Source organism: Miscanthus floridulus, unplaced genomic scaffold, assembly GCF_019320115.1.
Source record: "Miscanthus floridulus cultivar M001 unplaced genomic scaffold, ASM1932011v1 fs_386_1_2, whole genome shotgun sequence".
Lineage (NCBI taxonomy): Eukaryota > Viridiplantae > Streptophyta > Magnoliopsida > Poales > Poaceae > Miscanthus > Miscanthus floridulus.
The window spans coordinates 3,723-26,158 of record NW_027096686.1 but is presented as its reverse complement, the minus strand read 5'-3'; the positions used below and the strand labels follow the sequence as shown (position 1 = coordinate 26,158).

The 22,436-nt window shown below is 44.2% G+C and overlaps 2 protein-coding genes, 1 non-coding gene and 1 pseudogene across 3 annotated transcripts; 1 reads left to right on the top strand and 3 right to left on the bottom strand.

The window, feature by feature from the left end:
- Positions 1-344: 344 nt before the first annotated feature.
- LOC136531611 (uncharacterized) lies at positions 345-1,975 on the bottom strand (annotated as a pseudogene).
- A 9,208-nt stretch (positions 1,976-11,183) lies between these two features.
- TRNAD-GUC (transfer RNA aspartic acid (anticodon GUC)) lies at positions 11,184-11,255 on the bottom strand. Its single transcript has one exon. It is a non-coding gene; the product is annotated as a tRNA-Asp (tRNA).
- A 1,033-nt stretch (positions 11,256-12,288) lies between these two features.
- LOC136531612 (tubulin beta-1 chain) lies at positions 12,289-15,450 on the bottom strand. The gene is made up of 3 exons (XM_066524266.1): positions 14,864-15,450; positions 13,675-13,944; positions 12,289-13,262 (listed from the first exon to the last, which is right to left on the bottom strand). Exons 1-3 carry the CDS (start codon positions 15,255-15,257, stop codon positions 12,589-12,591), a joined length of 1,338 nt encoding a protein of 445 aa, XP_066380363.1. The 5' UTR covers positions 15,258-15,450; the 3' UTR covers positions 12,289-12,588.
- Positions 15,451-20,462: 5,012 nt separating this feature from the next.
- Positions 20,463-21,908, top strand: LOC136531610 (uncharacterized). The gene is made up of 2 exons (XM_066524265.1): positions 20,463-21,103; positions 21,704-21,908. Exons 1-2 carry the CDS (start codon positions 20,463-20,465, stop codon positions 21,906-21,908), a joined length of 846 nt encoding a protein of 281 aa, XP_066380362.1.
- The last annotated feature ends 528 nt before the right edge of the window (positions 21,909-22,436 follow it).

Genomic DNA, 22,436 nt, shown 5'->3' with positions numbered 1-22,436 from the left:
ATCATGACCTTCCTTCTGATTGCCTCAAGCATAGTAATGATTGGAAAAAATCTAGCTTCTACTATCCACTTATTAAATGACTCACACATATTATTATCAACTGAATCACAGTTGCTTCCTAACCTGAACCAGGCCCTGCTCCAGTGTTGTGGGTGTGTTTTCATGATTGCCTGAGCTCCTTCTCTAGTGTCTTCTGCTAGCCTAGCTCTTGCATGGTTGAAAAGCATAATGCAGGGAGCCTTGGCACATGCCCATAATTTTTTCTACCATTCTTTGTCATTGAACTCTTTTTTCCAATTGGCATAAATATGTCTTGCACAGTTCCTGTGCTCCGCCTCTGGTGCCTATTTCTCAACAGCATTGAGAATACCCTTTTGCTTGTCTGAAATGAATACCCAGTCCCTTCCATCACCAACCTGAATGTCTCTGCACAGCAAGTCACAGAACCAGTCCCAATTGACATTATTTTCCTTGTCTACCACAGCCCAGGCAATGGGATACATCTGATTATTTGCATCTCTTCCAATAGCACAAAGAAGTTCCCCACTCAGTGCTCCTTTAAAAAACAACCATCTAATCCAACAACTTTCCTACACCCTACCATGAATCCCTCCTTGCAAGCATTAAGGCATATGTACATCCTTCTAAAAATTGGTGGCTCCACATCATCCTCCTTGTTAATTACAACCGTGCTCCCAGGATTGCTCCTTAATAATTCCAGTTGATAGTCATAAAGCCTTTCATATTGTCCCTTTGTCGCAGCAAAGGCCTTCTGAATCACCATAGCTTTTGCTTTCTTCACCTTGGATATGCTTACATCTGCAAACATTTCTTCTTGGATAGTACTCTTCATCCTCGTGATATTCCATGTTGGGTTTGCCATGATAAACTTCTCGTACTTCTCAGCTATCCTCCTGGCAGTGACATGCTTGTTGTACATTCTTGGAGGACAAGTATGCTGATCAATGAATGTAGCAATCTGCCAGCTATCTGTTCTTGAATTCTTAGAACACAAACAAACCCAAGGACAATGCTGCTAGTCACATTTAGCCTTTACCCTTGTTGGTTCATCTTTTATGAACCTTATTACCTTTCTGTTAGCTAGACAATATTTTATGATAGCTTCCTTGAACTCCTTCTTGCCACTGAACTTCATCCCTATTTCAAATATAGGAACTGAAAACTGTGCATTGAACCTCCTATAATGACTTGACTTCCTTCTCAGTTCCCCATCAGTACCAACCTCTTCAACTGACTCTTCATCATCACTTTCCTCATATGCTGTTCCATCTTCTTCCCCTTCAATGGCTAAATATTCTGTTAGCTGTGATCTGTTCTCTGCAAGAATGATATCATCTAGTGTAGCATGTTCTCCTTTCTTCAACTTCTTCAATTCTTTGAATTTCTTTAGAATCTCATTGGCTTCTTCATCATCTCCAGATGAGCATGTATCTCCTATGAAATCACTGTCATAGCCTAAGCTTGAATCTTCTTCCTGAATTGCTTTGCCTTTCTTCTTGTATGTACCCTTCCCCTCATCGTCAGACACTGAAATAACAGATGGCGCTTCAACATATATATTTGCAACTCCGCTGTCCATAATGGAGTCAGACATGAACTGGCAAACTTTGTCATCCACCAGTACACGCAAACCATCATGTAGCTCTTTACCAGGAAATAACCAATGCAATAAAACTCCATCATGTACATTGTAATGATCACGCAAGCGTCCCACAACCTCTGGCAGAGAAATCTTGTCTCGATCAATATAAGACATTGCAGCCTTCCCCCGAAAATAATGCAGTATCTTGCCATCTTTGAAAAACTCTCCACCAAAACGGAACCTCACAGCCAGTGAGTCCGACACATCCATGGCCTACATACATTAAAAAAATAATACGCCTTCATTAATCCCACTGAAGGGCAGGCCTGGTGCAGTGGTGAGAGTTGTCTCACTGAGTCACCAGGTCATGGGTTCGAAGCAGTCTCTCCGTATATTTTGCGGGGAAAGGCTTGCCTCGGTTTTTCCCTTCCCCAGACCCCACTCATGTGGGAGCCTCCGGCACGGTGCCCCTTCATTAATCCACTAATGTAGATGCAAATAAAGAGCACCAAAAAAAACTGGTAGCTCTCATCTCCTATGCCTAATAAACAATGGATCTCCAAAAAGCAAGTCCCAGGGAACCCAGATCCAAGAAAAAAACAATTATTCTATGCCTAATTGACTCATTAGGAGTGCGATTCCACAAACCTGGTGCGCTTTGTGGCAGCAAAGGCCTTCTGAATCCTCTGGACACCCACCAGATCCGCCTACTGCAACGGCACGTGCGCACCACCCACCAGCCGCCCGCCTCCGAGGGAAAAGAAAAAGAATCCCAGCTAGGGTTACAGGTGGTCACGGGCACATTTTGACCGCCCTCAATGGCCTGACAAGCGGTACATGGAGGTTTCGTGTCCGGTTTTAACAGTTCAGGGAGTCTAAATGCCCGGTTTCGGAGTTGAGGGAGGAAAAACGAACCCGCCCAATAATTTAGGGAGGTAAAAAGGACTTTTTCCACCAGCGGTCGTGGGCCTGCATGGAGAGCCTGCGCGATCCACAGCTCAGTCGCCACGTGAAACCCAGGAAGGCCAGCCACACCGCGCGGATCCAGCGCAAAACCTTCCGCACGCGAACTGTCACCGCAAAAAATGTCATGCGTGCAACCGACCGAATCAGCCCCATATCCGAACGCACCTTCCGCACGCGAACTGTCACCCCAAAAAATGTCATGCGTGCGTCCTAGTTAATTTGTATCGTCCACCTACCATACACAGCCACGTTGCATACAAATCCCACGAGACTGCATGCATGCATGGATGGAATCTTTTGTGGGTTAGATTCTTTAAAATAATTTTTCTCTTAAACCATAACCCCAATTAACAAACCGTTTGCTGCATCTTACTAAAAAAAATGTGCTTAACAAAACTAGATCCAATATGGATATATTTTATTATTTTTACAACGAGTTGCATCTATGTGTGTTACTGATTACAACTCCGTATACTACCGAGTTGCAACTAGTTATAACTTTGTGTACTTTTTGCATCTGATCTTCATAACCGGATTCAGTTGCAATTTAGAGTTGGTATCATATCTGATTGTAACCAGAGTAGCAATTGGGTTACAACCGTGTAGTAATGGGTTATATGTACAACTATGTAGTAACCGGCTCTGTACAGAATGCACCCAGGCCGATAAGCAAGTCAGAGCGAACTAACCAGTATGCATGCACCCGAGACAACCAATAGCTAATTTGCTACTTCTCACCACTCATGGTTAGCCACATGCAACAAATACAACTAGCAGCCAGCATGCATGCATGGATGGAATATTTTGTGAGTTCGATTCTTTAAAATAAATTTTCTCCTAAACCGTAACCCCGATTAACAAACCGTTTGTTGTATCTTACTCAAAAAATGTGCTTAACAAAACTAGATCCAATATTGATATATTTTATTATTTTTACAAGGAGTTGCATCTCTGTGTGTTACTGGTTGCAACTATGTAGCAACTAGGTTACAACTATGTAGCAACTGGTATACAAACGGAGTTGCAACCAGTCGTCCACGGCAGTCGCAACTGGCCTACCCAACCAGATTTCAACCGGTCTATGCAGGACCCATCGGCACGCAACGCACAAAGCTTAGTTGGTACGTGCATGCATGGTAGCAGGCAGAGCTAGCATGCGCTTCTTGGATGCTTGTCACTGGCCTGGTTCTCGTTTAGTTTTGTTCATCGGTTCATCCACGGATTCGCGGTCGTCACCTACCGTTGTCTGGTGTTGTAGTTGTACTGATCATATAGATCAGATAGATTCCCTGCTCGCATGTTTGATCAATGCAGATGTGTATGATGCCAAGCCTGCCTGCCGATACTCACCGCATGCATTCCCAGTAGTGTTATTTGCTGTAAGCAACTCCCGTGTGTGCGTGCCTGACTGTTTTAATTTTTTTTCCTTTTTCTTTTTTTTCCTTTCAGTGAAGTTCTTTCTTTCTCTTTCTCTCACCATATACATCATTTGTACGTGAAGTCCCTGAGGATGGCTCAATGCTTTGTCGAGTGTAAATAGAACTACCATTGACACACTTTCCTTGCTCCCTGCGGCAAATTTTCTTCTGAGCACACCCACAGCCAACCCAAACATCTGCATATGAGCAAGCAGCTTTACAAGCAATTTTGTGCCAGCGTCGTCCGATGCACAAGGAATGAAGGAACGTGAGCTGCTGAGCCAACCTGAGACAGTTCATTGAAAATGTTTCTTCTACCTGCTTGCTTGCTTGTTTACTGTACATGAGTTCATTGAAAATGTTTATGCTAAATAGGCTACAACCAAGTTGCAATTGTGTTGCAAACGTGCTTGCAACTTATTGTACAACTTAGTTGCAATTACATACTTTAAAAAAATTTAACAAATATAGCCTTCATGGATCTCATTTTGTTAAGCATATTTTTTCGAAGAACCTACTTCAAACCGATTAAAAAACAGATAAGTGGTTTATGAGATATCACATTTTTTTGAATCGAATTAAGAAAAGATTCCATCCATGCATGCTTCCTGGTGGGTGGGTTGACCTGTGAGATGGCATTACATGGTTGGTTGTGTCCATTTAATTTTGCATGCACGAGCGCAGGTTTGGCAGAAAAATGTGGGGAGGGTCCTGCGGGCGTGCGCTGGCGCGTGGACTGCAGGGTTAGAGAGGGTCTATGCACTCGTTGCACGGAATGCAACTGGCCTACCACACGAGTCACAACTGGTCTACCACTAGAGTTGCAATTTGTGTACGACTGAAGTTGCAATCGGTTGACGGGCTGAGTTGGAACTGATATAGAAACAGAGCTGCAACCAGCCGTCCAGGGCAGTTGCAACTGGCCTACCCAACCGAAATGCAACTGGCCTATCAACAAGGTTGCAATTTGTGTACGATGGAAGTTGCAATCGGTTCAAGGGATGAGTTGCAACTGGTATACAAACGATGATGCAACCAGCCGTCTAGAGCAGTCGCAACTGACTACCCAACATGAATGCAACGAGCCTGAGCAGACACCTAGAATCGTGTTCCTGCCGTCAGAATCATACAATCGTCATGTCCGTTATGGTGCAGCTCTAGCTGTTGGAATCTCCTGTGCCTGAACAGGATTGAGTGAAGCCATCTCCTTGCTGGAGCCTCTTACATCAGACGCCGTTGACTTTGTAGGCCAGGGCGCTCTGATTGCCATGGCAATGGTGATGATCCAGACCAATGAATCTAGTACCAACAAGAAAACAACTAGGTTTGCCACGTGTAACAAAAAAACAGCTAGCATGCATGTATGAAATCTTTGGTTGGTTCAAATTTTTGGAACAATTTTTCTCCAAAACCGTAACCCTGATTTACATACGGTTTGTTGTGTTGTACTCAAGAAAATATGCTTAGCAAAACTAGATCTAATATGTGTATATTTTTTATATTTTAAACGAGTTGCATATATGTGTACTAGTGATTGCAACTTTGTCTACTATCGAGTTGTAACTAGTTATAACTCGGTGTATTATTTGCATCTGCTCACTATAATCACGTCAAGTTGCAATTATATCTAGTTGCATCTGCTCACTATTCAGTAGGAGTTGCAAGCGTATCTGGTTGCAATCAGTGTAGTAATTGTGTTGCAACAGAATAGTGACTAATTGCACTAGAAGTAACCAGGTTACACCATGTTATAACTAGTTGCGAACAGTGCTACTTAGGCTACAACCAAGATGCAATTATGTTGTAGTTGTGCTTGCAACTCACTCTATAACACAGATGCAACTACATACTTTTCAAAAAAACTTCGCCAAATATAACCTTCATGGATCTCGTTTTGTTAAGCACATTTTTCCAAAACCTAGTTCAAACGGATTTAAAATCGGATCTGTCGTTTATGAGATATCGCATTTTTTCGTTTCGAATTAAGAAAAGATTTCCTGCATGCATGCTTCTTGGTTGGTGGGATAACCTGTGATGTGGCATCACATGGTTGGTTGCCTCCATCTATTTTTTGCATGCACGAACGTGGAGTTTGTTAATGCGAGGACCAGCTGCTGTGCGGTACGCGTGGAGTCTGGTCCGGGCTGGTACGTCTCTCGCTCGCCGCTCACGCTCGCAGTCAGGTGCATTTGCTGCACAGAATGCACCCAGGTGCATTTTAGCCTCGTCGTATATGTATATGTGTGTGTGGACGTAGAACTCATTTACCTTCGGCTCCTGCTCCTTTATCTAAGTGGCCACGAGTACACAAGCAAGCCTTTTTGCTTGTCCTCCGTCGCAGCCATATTTTCTTGTTGTTCAAGGCAACACGCAGAGCTCAACGTGCGATCGCAGCCACCATTTGAGTTCAGCATGATTCCAGATTTCTTCTTTACAATAGGTTTTCGGTCATCAAGATGAGGTGTTCTTTTGCCGGAAGCCTTCGCATCAGACAAATAGGCTAAAGCCCGCCCAATTGGTGGTCCGACGCCAACCATGCAAAGTCAAGAAGCGAAGGGGTCCAGCTGATGTTATCTGCAGCTGTCAACCCAGTATCATGGCAACGAAGGCTCCTCAGCCCATGAAGATTTCCACACAACCCGCGAACCACGTCGAGCCCAGCTAAGAAACCAAGCAAGCCTTTTTGCTTGTTCTTTTTGTTGGCCTATATCTCGATGTTCAAAAGGAACATGAACAACCACTCGTTGCTAACACACGCACTAAGAAGCACAGGTAACAAAGCTTTCTGCAGCTCTAATGCAAATACATACTACTATAATCTAGTATGCATGCAAATTTAAATTAAAAATGATCATATCATTACTGCTATTTGTCAACCTTGTGGCGAAGGCCAACGAGTTTTTCAAATACTTTTTACCTTCGTCCAAAATAATATATTTCATTCATTCATTTATAAGCTAACCTCCGGCCATGGTTCAAGTTGCTTACCTTTTTGCAGCTTCGAATTCTTAACCTACCGCACTAAAGGTACCAAACTAGCACGAGAGAATAATTCTCACAAGCTTTTAATGCCTAATGTTGTTGCTCTTATGATTTATTTTGTCACATTCTTGACTTAACCTTCGTCTCTCAAGGCAAATTTTAAAACTAACCTTCGCCTCTTGAGGCAGATTTCAAAAATTAACCTTCGCATATAACTTATTACCAATGTGACCAAGGAAAGTTATTGTGGCCTTTGCCACATCAAAGGCATGGCCTGAGTGGCTATACATGCTTAGGCCCTAACTCGGCTAACTCAAAACACTTTTTTAATTTTTGTTGAATCTCATTTTGTTACTAACATACAGCGTCACCATCACTATAAGTATCTCTTATTCTTCCTAAGCTAACCCTCCCTAGAGTATTTTTTTTGTTGTATGCACGTTTTTTACAATCTCAAGATACATAGTTTACATTAGATAGTAGCCCCATGAAATTCAGCATTCGTCAGTCAACGGTCTTCGTGAGCTATCAGCCTTCATCAGTCAACGATCCTTGGTCAGCTATCAGCCTTCATCAGTCAACGGCCTTAGTCAGTTATCAGCCTTCGTCACTCAACAGCCTTCGTCAGTTATCACTCTTTGTAGTCAGTGACTTTCGCCAGTCAGTGGTTTCGTCCTTCATCAATCAGTGATCTTCATTAGTTATTGGTCTTCGTCAGTCAGTGACATTCGTCAGTCAGTGGCTTTGTCTTCATCAATCAATGGTCTTCATCAGTCAGTGGTCTTGTCAATCATTTGCCTTCGCCAGTCAGCACTCTCCATCAATCAGCGATTCTCATGAAATATTCAACCTTCCTCACATATCTCAGTGATCCTCTATGTGTCAATAATTTTTATCCGTCAACAGCCTTTGTTACTAAGCAACCTTCATCAGTTAGCTGCCTTCGTCATTCAGCAGCCATCGTCAGTCAACAGCCTTCGTTATTAAGCAGCCTTCATCAGTTGGCAGCCTTCGTCATTTAGCAGCCTTCGTCTGTGAACAGCCTTCGTTATTAAGCAACCTTCGTCAATTGGTAGCCTTTGTCTGTCAACAGCCTTCGTTATTCAGTAGTCATAGTTAGTTGGCAGCCTTCGTATGTTAGCAGCCTTCTAGTCAGCGGCCTCTATCAGAAATCGATTTTCGACATATACCCAACCTTCGAACCCACAAACACCAACATGTTTTCCACTTTTTTGCAGGTTATATTGTACAATTTTTTTAGGTTTTTATAATATGCATTAACCAAATTTTATCTGAGCTAACCTTCGTAGGGAACTGATCCTTTTTATGTTCAATGTTACAAGTCACATATGTACCCATGCAAGGTTCTTGAATGGCAGCCTTCCCTAGCCATCCAAAACTACAACCCTCTCATTCTAGGGCTTTATTTCTTATATGCAGAGCTTATGCTTTTGTTCAAGCATAACATCATTTTTGCAGGGTGTATGATATATTTACCCCTTTTAATATTTTCATGCAGATGCACTTACTTGCATCATCACATACATACATGCATTACATAAATGAATTGTACTCTGGTAACCCGACAAAGACCTATCCATGATCAAGCATCAGGGGCCGTCACTCTCAAAAGCTTCAAAAAGCTCTACCCGACAAAGACCTATCTGCAGTAGGACATCGAGGACCTTGGCTCTTTCAAAAGCTTCAAAAAAAACTTCACCCCTAGTCTATTATATGAATGACTAACCATCTTTTACTAGCTAGTAGAAAGCCAGTGTCTTTCTGAGTGTCGAAAGACTTGCAAGCAAGTTGATATTCGACGAAGCTATAACGCCTAGCCTAAGTCCCTAAAAATATAAGGAGATCAACTCAGGTATATTTTCACGTGACTTCTCTGGCCTTCGGCACGCAACGTTGGCGCCTACATTGGCATCGCCTTTGGCATGACGAGCTTCGCCACCATCTTCAGTGACTTCACCAACATCACCTCTGCCAAAACACCTTTTTTCAGGAGGGCCTTCGCCAAACAACTTTGCAAGAGGGCCTTCACCATCACCTTCGGCATCAACACCAACCTCAGCCTCCATCAACACCTTTGCTGGAGGGTCTTCGCAAACAGTCATGGCGAACCAGGATGACTCGCCTCCGCTAATACATCGTCATGAGGGGGCTTCATCGACACCTTCGTCATCAACACCAATATCTACACCACCAGCATCAATGCCCACATGACTTATCATCACCACCGAGATCAAGGGGCTTCATCAACTCCTTCGACACCAAGGTCTACCACACCTCCATCAACCACTTCGACTCAAGGGGCTCATCGACAACTCTAGTCCGAACATCTACTTCCACTACTACAACTACATCGACTACACCTTGGTCACAAGCACTGGCCAAGAGGGGCTAGGGGAGCATATCGAAGGACCAGCAACTCTGGAACGCGAAGTCTTTTTGCCCGACTGCTGTGAGAAGGCCTTAAAGATGAAGACCTCCACGCCAAGAAGGCTCATAGGTGAAGACCTTGAAGATGAAGGCCTCCACTGCCGAGAAGGCTCAGAGATGAAGACCTCCATGCCGAGAAGGCCTCGAAGACTGAAGACCTCCACGCCGAGAAGGCCTTGAAGATAAAGACCTCCATATCGAGAAAGGCTCAGAAATAAAGACCTCTGTGCCAAGAAGATCTCAAAGGTGGAGACCTGCGCGTCGAGAAGATGTTGGAGGAGAAGGCCTTGAAGAAGAAGGCCTATGCGTCAAGCAAAGCTAAGGAACCATGTCATAGAAGTGGAGAAAGAAGCCAAAGCCCAAAGGTGAAGACACCCGGAAGAACCAGGCACTCAGAGGTAGACACCTCAGGACTTATAACCTGTATAGGTTAGAGTCGTGCACTGTGCTCTTTTCTCCATGCCCTTTTTTCTACAAGATTTTTAGGGATGGAGTTTTTAGTGAGGCATGCACGTGTGGTTTGCGAAGGGCAATCCTCGTAACCAAGGTTCGAGTTGTATTGTGCATCTTCTAGTATGAGCATCTACTAGGTCATGTAGTACCAGGCCATAACCTAGTAGATAAGGGGCTACTGTTGGGGACATGCCATGTTCATATGGGCCAAGTCCCCTAGAAGAGGCCCAACTAGCACCATTGGGGTGGCATATAAAACCCACCCCACCGAGGGGTCGCTTGTAAATTTACGCTTGCCTATATAATGCCAAGAACATGAGGGTAAGGGGGACTCTCTCCTCTCCCACTATTTTTTCGTAAACCCTAGCCGCCGCCTCACTCTCCCCTTACGCGTGTTGAGGCCTTCGTTGCAACCTTCTCCGTCCAGGCCTTCGTCACCAACCTTCTTCGGCCAGGCCTTCATCAGAGCCTTCTCTGGCCAGGCCTTCTCTACACGGGCCTTCATTGCAGCCTTCTCCGGCCAGGCCTTCGTCGGAGCCTTCTCCGTCCAGGCCTTCGTCATAGCCTTCTCCGGCCAGGCCTTCGTCGACAGCCTTCTCCGGTCGGACCTTCGTCGGATCCTTCTCCGGCTAGGCCTTTGTCAGAGCCTTTTCCGGTTGGGCCTTCGTCGCCAGCCTTCTCCAGCCGGGCCTTCATCGGAGCCTTATTCGGCCAAGCCTTCATCGGTAGACCTTTTCCGCACCAAGAAGCCTGCACCTCTCCAACTCGTTCGGGACGCTTGTCCCAAAAATTTTCAACTCCAATCAACTTCAACACACTGTGGATTGAGATAAATACATGCGCATCCAAACAAGGCCTAAAGTGGGTACCTTTATAATCACAAGCAATTTTATGTGCAATCGTGTACATCCTAATCACATACCCACATACGTAGAAAACTAACACAATCACAATTGCACATCCGTGAATGCATGTATATCTATCTCAATCCACATGTATTGGAGTGAAATGAAATGAAATTTATGTGGATTGAGATGAATATATGTGTATCCAAATAAGACCTAAAGTAGGGTACCTTTATAATCACAAGCAATTTTATGTGCAATCGCGTACATCCTAATCACATACCCACATACCTACAAAACTAACACAATCACAATTGCACATCCGTGGGTACTGACGATTTGAGTCAAAAAAAAAAAGGGGAGAGGGGAAACAAGAGATAACATCTCGCCATTGGAGCACGATTGTACATCCATTGCTACTGCCGATCTGGAAAAAGAAAAAAAATAAAAACAAAAAAACACTAACGACGCCGTTGCCGGGGATCGAACCCGGGTCGTCCGCGTGACAGGCGGAAATACTCACCACTATACTACAACGACTTTGATGCACAGCGTTTCCGTGTCCATCTAAAGGCGGTTCAATTTGAGAGAGGTACCCAGAGGAGGCCGAATCGTATTCGAGCCCGGCCGCTTTTACGTCCCACGCCTACAAATACAAACGAACAGCGACACGATCGAGAATATACGTCCCATGCCATACTACAAATACGGCGACCGACGACATGGAGCGCGCGTGCGATGACGAGCTGGTGGATCGGTGCGATGGATGCGGCGGCGTCCTAGAAGCCTGGGACGACGAGTCCTTCGTCATATACGACTGCTTCCACGCGCTGCACGCCGGCTGCTCCCACGGGCGCCACGCCTGCCCGCGCTGCCACACGCCGCGTGTACACGACGACGACGATGACCAGCCGGAACAGATCGAAGCGGTCCCCACCTTGCCGCCGGACAACAACCCAGATGAGTACTCGGCGTTGGCGAGTGATGGCATGGGCATGGGTAACGACGACCGCCCCGGGAGCGGCGAGACGGGAGAGCCCCGGCCGAGAAGATGGGACGGCGACTTCAAACCCGGCGACGGCGAGAAACCCGCCTCCATGTCGTGGTCGGAGTGCAACCACGCCTCGCGCCTCGGCTGCTGCGCCTGCTCCTCCCGCAGAGTTACCGAGCTGGAGGACCGTCTCGAGCAAAAGAGCGCTGCTCTGACCGAGACCACCAACGTCTTGGAGATGGAGCTGCAGAGAGCCCAGAGTCGCCTCTGTAGACTCGAGGAGATGTACGGCAAGTTGGAGGAGGAGTTCATGCGTCTGCGTAATGGCAAGAGGGCGAGAGAAATCGAGGACGCGGAGGAAGAAGCAGCCGCGGGAACGGCGGAAGGAGCGCTTCAAGGTTTCCCCCAAGACCACACTGAACCTCGCCGCTTGTTCGATCTACCGATCTTCGATGGAGGGGTTCTCACCTGACAACTGAAATAGTCCAGGCAGCCCAATTCGTCTAGCTCGGCCTCTCGAGTATGTTCGCCGATCCAAGTGATCCATGCCATCATAATAGAAAAGGCTAATAGAATCTCGTCTTCTGTAATATAAGTCGTAAGCCTGTCTTGAGTCATGTCAGAAAGATGTTGAGCCCGAATAATCAGTCAGAGGTGTGCATGATCAAGTAGCACAGCGAAAGATACCAAACAATACAATACAATACAATACATCTAATATCAGATTGACAATTCCATGATCTAGAAGTAATCAAGTCCACAGTTAAAGCTAATCTCACAGTTTCGCAGCAGCATCACCATCAACACGAATAATCCAAGGTCACCACAAGCACCAGATTAAGAGCAACAGTAATAACACCACAACCCACATGGGCCGGTGGCTTAGTCAGCCACCTCTTCTTCCTCATCCTCGTACTCCTCTTCGTCGTCCGCCGTCGCGTCCTGGTACTGCTGGTACTCAGCCACCAGGTCGTTCATGTTGCTCTCGGCCTCGGTGAACTCCATCTCGTCCATGCCCTCCCCGGTGTACCAGTGCAAGAAGGCCTTGCGCCGGAACATAGCCGTGAACTGCTCGCTCACACGCCTGAACATCTCCTGGATCGAGGTGGAGTTGCCGATGAATGTGGACGCCATCTTCAGGCCCGTGGGAGGGATGTCGCACACGCTCGACTTCACGTTGTTCGGGATCCACTCCACGAAGTAGGACGAGTTCTTGTTCTGCACATTCAGCATCTGCTCGTCCACCTCCTTGGTGCTCATCTTCCCACGGAACATGGCTGATGCTGTCAGGTAGCGCCCATGCCGTGGGTCAGCTGCGCACATCATGTTCTTGGCATCCCACATCTGCTGGGTCAGCTCGGGGACGGTGAGGGCACGGTACTGCTGAGATCCCCTTGATGTCAGTGGTGCAAAGCCAACCATGAAGAAATGGAGGCGAGGGAAGGGTATCAAGTTGACTGCAAGCTTCCGGAGGTCAGAGTTCAGCTGGCCTGGGAACCGCAAGCAGCAGGTAACACCACTCATGGTTGCAGAGATGAGATGGTTCAGGTCACCAACTGGCAACATAAAAAACATGATTCAGATTCATATCTAAATGGCAGAAACAAATGCAAGAAACAGGGCAGAGAATCATGAAATGATCATCTCAGGGCATTACATTGTAGTATTCTGTAGTACAAAGCAAACTTCAAAACAGATAGGACGGTGTCAAAATGCTAGTGAGATGCATGTGCCCGACATACACATTAATTCAATCAAGCAGTGCATGATTGCAATAACTGTGCAGCAATGGCAGACAAGGACCATGTAATTCATTGCAGCATCACAAGACATATCCAAGAGATAGATTTGTGTCACAGGATTTCACACGAAGATGACTACTCTTTTGAACCACGATATGAAATCAATGATCAACAAATACTAAAGTTGTGGGTGCAGTGACTGAGCAAAGTAGCAATGCAAACTTACAAGTGGGTGTAGCAAGCTTCAGAGTGCGGAAGCAGATGTCGTAAAGAGCTTCATTGTCAAGGACCATACACTCATCAGCATTCTCAACAAGTTGATGAACTGAGAGTGTAGCATTGTAAGGTTCGACCACAGTATCAGACACCTTAGGTGATGGGAAAACTGAGAATGTGAGCATCATCCTATCTGGGTACTCTTCCCTGATTTTTGAGATGAGCAGGGTGCCCATCCCAGAGCCAGTACCTCCACCCAATGAATGGCAAACCTGAAATCCTGCAGAAGAAAAGGTAAAGATTATTTCAGATAGAATTTCGGAGCAGAAGCATAAATCAAACGGACAAGCAATTTTTTTACACAAAATATCCAATAACCGAGATTCTAGTTGCTTTGTAGATAATAAGATGACATGAAGATGGACAAACCTAGCAAAATGCAACACCCTAACATGAACCAGAAGCAAATATCCTCCAGTAACCACTAGCCAAGATGAGTTGTAAGCTACATTACTAGCCTGACAGATGAATTTTCTCACAGGCACAGTCGCACAGCCATTTCATCATTTTTATAAACAACAAAACGCAGATAACAGAGAAGTCCAGCACAGCCAAAGTAAAGAAAATAGGTTAATAACATCTCTAAAGTTAAATCATCAGTTATATAAGCTCATCTCTCACAAGTTAAATGGCTCAATAAATACTTCAGTTACTAGTAGTACGAAAGAGCCAACCACCAAAACAGGCACTGGCCAGATTTGTGGCGAAGGACCATGCCAATAAAGTCTAACCATGCCGGCAGAGATGTCAAATTAAATGCCATGAAAGCTAGAATTGAACAAATTTGCTGCTGCTACCAGAACCACTCGGGGAATTATGGAGTCACTGGATCTCCGTACTTTGAACCGCATAAACAATGATGACGGGAAACCGAACCAAGCATTTCAGCCAAGTAACCGCAATATAATGCGTAGTACTCGAAAATGTCGAGCAGATCTACATAGGTTTCGAAGCAAGCCAACAGATCGGCTAGATCTACGAGCCGCGAACCACAACATCGTAACATGTCATTCTAACTATAGAAACCTAATTATAGAAACTACACTAGATCCGCACGCTGACGACCCCCAAACTGCGACCAAATTACCAGCATTTTTAACAGAAGGGCCAGATCTACGAGGACGAACGACAGACAGTACCTTGGAGGCAGTCGCAGTTCTCGGCCTCCTTGCGGACGACGTCGAGCACGGAGTCGATGAGCTCGGCGCCCTCGGTGTAGTGGCCCTTGGCCCAGTTGTTGCCGGCGCCGGACTGGCCGAAGACGAAGTTGTCGGGGCGGAAGATCTGGCCGTAGGGGCCGGAGCGCACGGAGTCCATGGTGCCGGGCTCGAGGTCCATGAGCACGGCGCGCGGGACGTACCGGCCACCGCTGGCCTCGTTGTAGTAGACGTTGATGCGCTCGAGCTGGAGGTCGGAGTCGCCGGCGTACTTGCCCGTGTGGTCGATGCCGTGCTCGTCGCAGATCACCTCCCAGAACTTGGCCCCGATCTGGTTCCCGCACTGCCCGCCCTGGATGTGCAGGATCTCCCTCATGGCGGCGGTGGAGGAGAAGGATGCGGCGAAGCGAGGGGAGGCTTGGGGAGCGGTGGGATACGGAGGCCTGGAGGGTGGAGGAGGCTCCGCGCGCGGCTGGGGACGAACGGAGGGAGCGGGTGGGTGTTGGTGCTTTATTGGGAGGAGGATGGAGAAGAAGGGAACAGAAGGCGTGGCTTGTGAGTTGTGAGCGTGTCTGGGTGAGGATACCGGCTGGGGAATTTGAAATTGCTTGGAGGAGGGGGATTTTGTGAAGGCGGTGAGAGCCGACTACGTTACCGGGTGCGGGGCTGGCTGGAGAGCATGCGGGGGCACCGCCGCACTCAAGAATGTTCGTTATGTTTTTCGTTTTGATTTTGAAAAAAACTATACCACCCTCTTTTCGGTAATAAAGACCAAAGAGTGATCTTCATTAACAGGATGTAAATCTCATTTTTCCAAGGAACTAACCAATCATAAATTGGACAATGTTTATACAAATACACATTTATATCTCCAAATAGATTTATTAAATATATTTTATGATTAAGCTATTGATACTTATTACGCATTATAAATATAAGTAATTTTATATGTTTGATCATTGTGAAATCTACAACTTTTTAGAGGGGGGAGGGGGCGTATGATAATGTTTGAAAAAAATATATTGTTGTACTACTATGCTTTTTACTAAATCACTAAAAAGATAAGGATCCTTTTGTTCCAAATTTAAAGTTATTTTAGTTTCACCTTAAGTCAAACTTGTCTAATGTTTTTACAAAGTTTATAAAAAATATATTAACATTTGCAGTATCAAATATACTTCATGGTGTATATAATAAATATTGTTTGATGTTGTAGATGTGTGTATTTTTTTCTATAAAAAGTAGTTAAAATTAGAGAAGCTGTCCTTAAAACACGGCGAAAACGACTTGTAATTTAGAATGTTGAGTAAGAATTTTGGAATTTTTAGATCATTGGCATAGGTACACAAAAGTGTGGGGTTTTTTTTAATGCAATATGATTTTGATCGGTGGGATTTTAAGTTGGACCTTTTGGCCTAAGTGGAATTTAAAGGGCATATATTATGTATTATCCATAGACATGCAGTATGCTAGTATGCTGCTATTAGGATTTAAGAGGGCCATTGATATCTACTTCTCTAAGTTTTTGTTTGCTTGACATTTCAGACTAAATTGTTATTACAATAATTCTGAGAGCAACTCTAAGAATCTTTTTATATCCTTTCGTATTGATAGGAATATAGATTTTTTGAAAAAAAAAATCTCATTCAATGGCGTCTTTAACTAGATGTCCAAATATTGAGCGAAACTGACTCTTCAAAGTGACAAACAAGATATAGAGAAATTATTAGAGGTTGTGAGATGTATATATTATTTTAATTAGAATCTAACTCTAAATAAAGATTTGGAGAGTGAATTTAAGAAAGACAGATGAAAATGCCCTGATAAGGTTTTTTCCCCTAAGGAAGATTTTAGATACTTTAGTTTTTCATGTCATTTTGTAGGAAAAATTGGATAGCCATAGTCGCTACAATAAAAGGTTAGTGGCAAGTAATAAAAAATGGAAGGAATTAATTTTATTATTTTCAAAATCCTGCAAGCAAGCGCCGGTTAATCCGAGCAAGTTGATTTTAGTCCCGCGTATAGTTGGTCTTGCAAAAGGATATAACAAAACTATGCAATCTACAATACAGGTCCTGTTTAGATATCTGCTAATAGTTAATCCCTCCATCTCATTTTAAGTGTCGCTCTCACTTTTTGAGAATTTAAATGTACTGAACTTTGACCTAATATATATAAGAAATATTAATACTTATGGTACATAATTAATATTATTAGATAGATCATTAAACCTATTTTCATAATAAGTTTATTTAAAGATGGAAATGTTGCTGATATTTTATATAAACCTAATCAATCCTAAAAAGTTTGATAAGCACGAATGCGATAGCGACATTTAAAAAGAAACAAGGAGAGTAGCCGTTAATTTTGAAGCTGAGAGGGTTCGAACAAGCAGCTATAAGTTGTACTACTAACTTTTAGCTTGACTATATACCGCACTGTAGGATCACCACGCGTCAATTATATACAGAGCCCGTCCCAAAGATTTCTCGGGAATTTCTGAGAGTCTAATTAAGGCTCAAGAGCGACAAGAAATTGTTCCTAATGACAAGGCCCTGTTTGTTTCGCTGAAATTTAACTTATGCTAATGGTTATGCTGAAATATTATAAGAGAAAAATCATGTTCGTTCGCTGAAAAATACCGCTCAAGTAGCACCGATGACAAGGCACAGACCCGGTAGCTCGATGCAAGATCGATCCTGTCTAGTACAAGGCTACCAGCTACCACTACCAGTGCAAGCAGATGGTTAGCGCTTATTACTAGTACTGTAGCTTTCAGCATAGCGAGCCACGCTGTCGCGTGAGCGTGTTGTTCGTTTTCCCAACAACCGTTGCGCCTGTGAATGATGCCTCGTCCTCTTCTTTTATCCGCACCGAGATTACGATGGGTGATGGAGCCTGCGCCTGCCAAGAGAATAAACAAGACGGATGGGACAACTAATCTCGGCATCAGATCATGGTTGTTGCGGCCGGCCCTGGCCGTGTGACCGTGACACCGCAGCTGATATGCCTGGCGACTGGCGACTGGCGACTGGCGACGCTGCTGGCTCTGATTGGCCATAAGCTCTAAACCTCTCCGAGCTAATAACGGTCGCAGGCATGCCGTGCGCCGACTAGTGGTAGTCTGCCTGCCTAGTGAACTCGTCGGCGTACGAAGAAGAGGCGACGGATGGGTTGGTTTGTTCTCCTGGGATCTGCGGCGCGTGCTCTGCTTTTTGCTGGTGTTCGCCACACATGCCACCCTGGCCCAGCCAGCCAGCCACTGAGCCACTGCTACAACACATAGATATAGTAAGGGGGTGTTTGGTTGCCCCTACTAAATTTTAGTCGTTGTCCTATCGAATATTTGGACATATACATGGAGTATTAAATATAGACTAATTATGAAACTAATTACATAGTTTACGACTAATTTGCGAGACGAATCTTTTGAGCCTAATTAGTCCAGGATTTGACAATGTTTTGCTATAGTAAACATGTGCTAACGATGGATTAATTATGCTTAAAAAATTCATCTCGTGAAGTACTGACGGATTATGTAATTTATTTTTTTATTAGAATCCGAACACCATATGCAATATCCTCCCGACACACCTCCTAAATTTTAGTAACTAGATCCAAACACCCCCTAACACAATATATGTTACTATAGGCTCAAAAAAATGTTAATAGCTCTCTTAGTAACACAATTTTTTTATGTTTCAATTGGCTATGTTATCTGTTGTAACATATTTATTTTTCTATTAGAAACATTTGTCAAGTGTTATCGTGGTTATCTGTTGTAACACTTTTTTTTAGTTGTAGTAATATTTCCATATTATGCTAGTGTATATTGTTTGTAACACCGTTTTCAACTCTAGTAACATTTTGTCTAGTGTTACAATAAATAGAATCAATTGCCACGCACTTTGTTCCGTTGCGATATTCAACAAAAATGGGTGTTATAATAGACTATATTGCCATGCATCAAAAGCATAGCAATAGGTGGAACCCTCTATTGCCACATTTGTTGTTTGGTTGCTATAGGTGAAAGTCTATATTGCCACAATCATTGTTTGGTTGCTATAGGTGGCCCTCTGTTGCCACACTAAATATTTAGTTGCTATAGGTGGTACCCTCTATTGCCATGATAAATGTTTGGTTGCTATAGGTGAACCATCTATTACCACACAAAATATTTGGTTGTTATAGGTTGAAGCCTCTACTGCAATGCTTAATATTTTGTTGCTATATTTAGAGACCCAATAACCATGCACAATATTGGTCCGCCATTAATTTTTTAGAACAACATACATGGTCAATAGAGCATCTAGATAAATCCATTAAACCAAAATATGATTTGCTTGTACACATCATTAATGAAACCATCCGATGTTAAACTCAGCTTAAACACACACATTGCTCAAATACATAAGGTATCTAACGCATACTTGTTTGTGCGCATCAAAATCTAATGAGGTACGGGTCGATGGGGAACCCTACGGGCCCCCCATAGACCATACTATAGGAAAGTGGGCCTTGGTAACAAGGCCCACAGCCCAATCGCCAAGAAGAACACGGAGCAAAGCAACGTGCAAGACCAAAACTCCAATTCGGACTATACAAGGAAAGGCGCCCGAAGCATAGCTTAGGACTCTGACCTTGTATCCGAGTAGAACACAAACAACTCCTCTTAGGACCTGGACTATAAAGGGCTGGTGAGGATATCCCTTGTAAACGACTGAACACGCCCAATACTCAAAGCATCACGACGCAAACAGGCTAACGTCAAACTGGACGTAAGGTTATTACTCGACCAAGTCGAGGGCCTGAACCAGTATAAATCGTGAGTCTCTCTGCGTAACCGCCGAGTTCCACTATTCATCGAAGCCCGAACAATTATCCCGGGTACCCCCGTGGTAGGCTATCGGTGGTAAAACATCGACAGCTGGCACGCCAGGTAGGGGCTTTCGATGAATTTTTTCTCGAGAGCTCGATGGACCTCGACCTCAAGATGGCTTTTCCAGCGGGAACAACCTTCATCTTCGGATCCTGGATCTGTGAGGCTGACGGCGACGGCAAGCTACGTACCCATCTCCGAGAAGAAAAAGAACTCGACGACAAAGTTGAATATGAACTCGCCAAGAAGATGACGAAACTTTCAACTTCGGATCCAACTCGGAATGAAGAAGAAAGCGGATACGAAACCGACTCTGAGAAAGAGATACAACCCAACTCCAAGACAATCTTCATAGCGAAAGAGCCAAGCCTAATTGGACTCAGAGACGCAACAACAATCATGAAGGAATACAACCCGTACGACTCCAAAAAGAACTCGGGAACGTACGGACTATACAACACGGCATCAATCTACCAACACTTTACCCAAGACAAGATGAACTCAGCAAGAAAAATACTTCTGGAGGGAGCACAAGAAGGGATGATCATGACAGTTACCCCACAAGACTGTGTGGTGCATTGGCCGGGTTCTTTCACCTCAAGCAAAGCCCAGACTAGCACGTACATTGAAGAACTACCTTATCAAGAGGGAAAAGAACTCGGATCCAGCTCAGAAACTACCGACTGCTCAACCAAATGAAGGATGAAGCTCCGTACAAGAAGAGCTCAGAAGAAGTACACTATATACATGGTGGAGCAGTTAGAACAACCTTTGGAACCACCACAGATACCAGATATAAAATCTTCAGACGAATCAGAAGGAAACATCTCGCCGGATGAGAAAAGCGACAGCAACAAAAATGATGAGCAAAGGCTAGCAAGACTAAAGAAGAATAAATTGAAGGCTGGAAGAAGGAACAGGGCTAAACAAAGGAAGCAAATCTGGAATAAGTACAAGGCAGAACTAACGGAATACAATAGAAAGAAGGCAGAAAGAGAAGCCGCAAAAAGTACAAAAAGGGAAAGAATTAAAGAATTAACAAAGGAGTTGCACACCCTCACGAATAATGGAAAAACAAAGGAAGATCAGAAGAAAGAAGTTGGGAGATCAGAAAAACAACCCGGCGAAGAAGTTCCACAGGAGCCACAAGGAGAGCAACCACCCAAAAAATCAAGTTTTCAAAGGCTAGGACTAGTAGAGAGTGCTGATGTTAATGGAAGGCAGGAACATTACTCAAAGCAACAAGAAAGAGGCAAACCAGAATTGAGCCAACACTACCAAGAAATATCAAAAAGATTTGACAAAGAAGATGACTACGGAGAGTCTAAGTTAAAAGAAGACAGGTCTTATTATAGAAGGGCAAGATCGCTAGACTACGAAAGAACGGAACCATACAACAGATTCCCTTGTTTTGTAGAAAGACTACAAACATTGAAGCTACCACACAAATTTAAACCTTCCAAGTACGATGGCAAAGTAGAACCAAGACAATGGCTAAGAGTTTATTCCTAATCTATTGAGTTAGCCGGAGGAGATGACGACATCAAGGCTCTATTTTTCCTAATGGCCCTCAAAGCAATGCCACTACAATGGTTTGATAAATTGAGGCCAAGATCAATCAGATATTGGGAAGACTTACAAGAAGCTTTCTGCAATAACTTTGTAGGCGTTATTACCCATCCAATGACCACAGCCAAGTTGAAAGGAGTAAGGCAAAGGAGAGGAGAAAGTCTAAGGGAATACTATAGAAGATTCGAAGAATTCAGGGCTCAAGTCCACGACATTACCGACAGAGAAGTGATAGAAGCCTTTGCGGAAGGAATCTTAGCAAACTGGCAATACAAAGACTATTTCAATGAGAACCCAAGAACAAATGAAGATTTCAAGAGGGTTGTTGAAAAGCTGATTTCATCATAAGAAAGAACCCAGCATCGATTTGCTAGGGACAACCTAGAAAATAGAAGACCTAATTACAGACAGCAAGACAAAAGGCCGAGGCAGGACAACATGGTGGCAACCATAGACAACAAAAGAAGATACAATGACAACAGCAATGGTGGCAATTACAATGGCAACTACAACAATAACAACAACAGTAACAACAGCGGGTACAACAATAATAGCAACTATCAGAGCAACAACTACTGAGGAAGAGCACCAAAAAACATAGAGAACATGCCATGTCACATACACCCAGGAACCAGACACAAGTTAGTTAAATGCAGCACTTTTCAGCGGCAATTCATGAAAAGAGAAAACATGAATCAAAACAACTCAGAGCAAAAGCAAGAAGAATCCAAGAAGGAGGAAAAGAAAGCTGAAGGAGATTATCAAGAACCCAAATGCCAATTAGTAGTTATATTTTTAGGTGTTCCTAACACACGAAGCAAAAGGCAAGAAAAACTAGCTCACAGAGCCATCGTGGCAGCTGAACCAGCCACCCCAAGATATCTAGATTGGTCAGAGTACCCCATCCACTTCACAAGAGAAGACCAATGGACTAGTGCAGCAAACGCAGGATGCTACCTGCTGGTACTGGGTCCAACTATCGTAGGAGTGGCAGTAACTAAAGTACTCATTGATAGAGGAGATGGACTCAACATAATTTTCGCAGATACTCTTAGAAGGATGAATCTGGATTGTGAAGGACTAATGACACCAACAAGCACACCATTC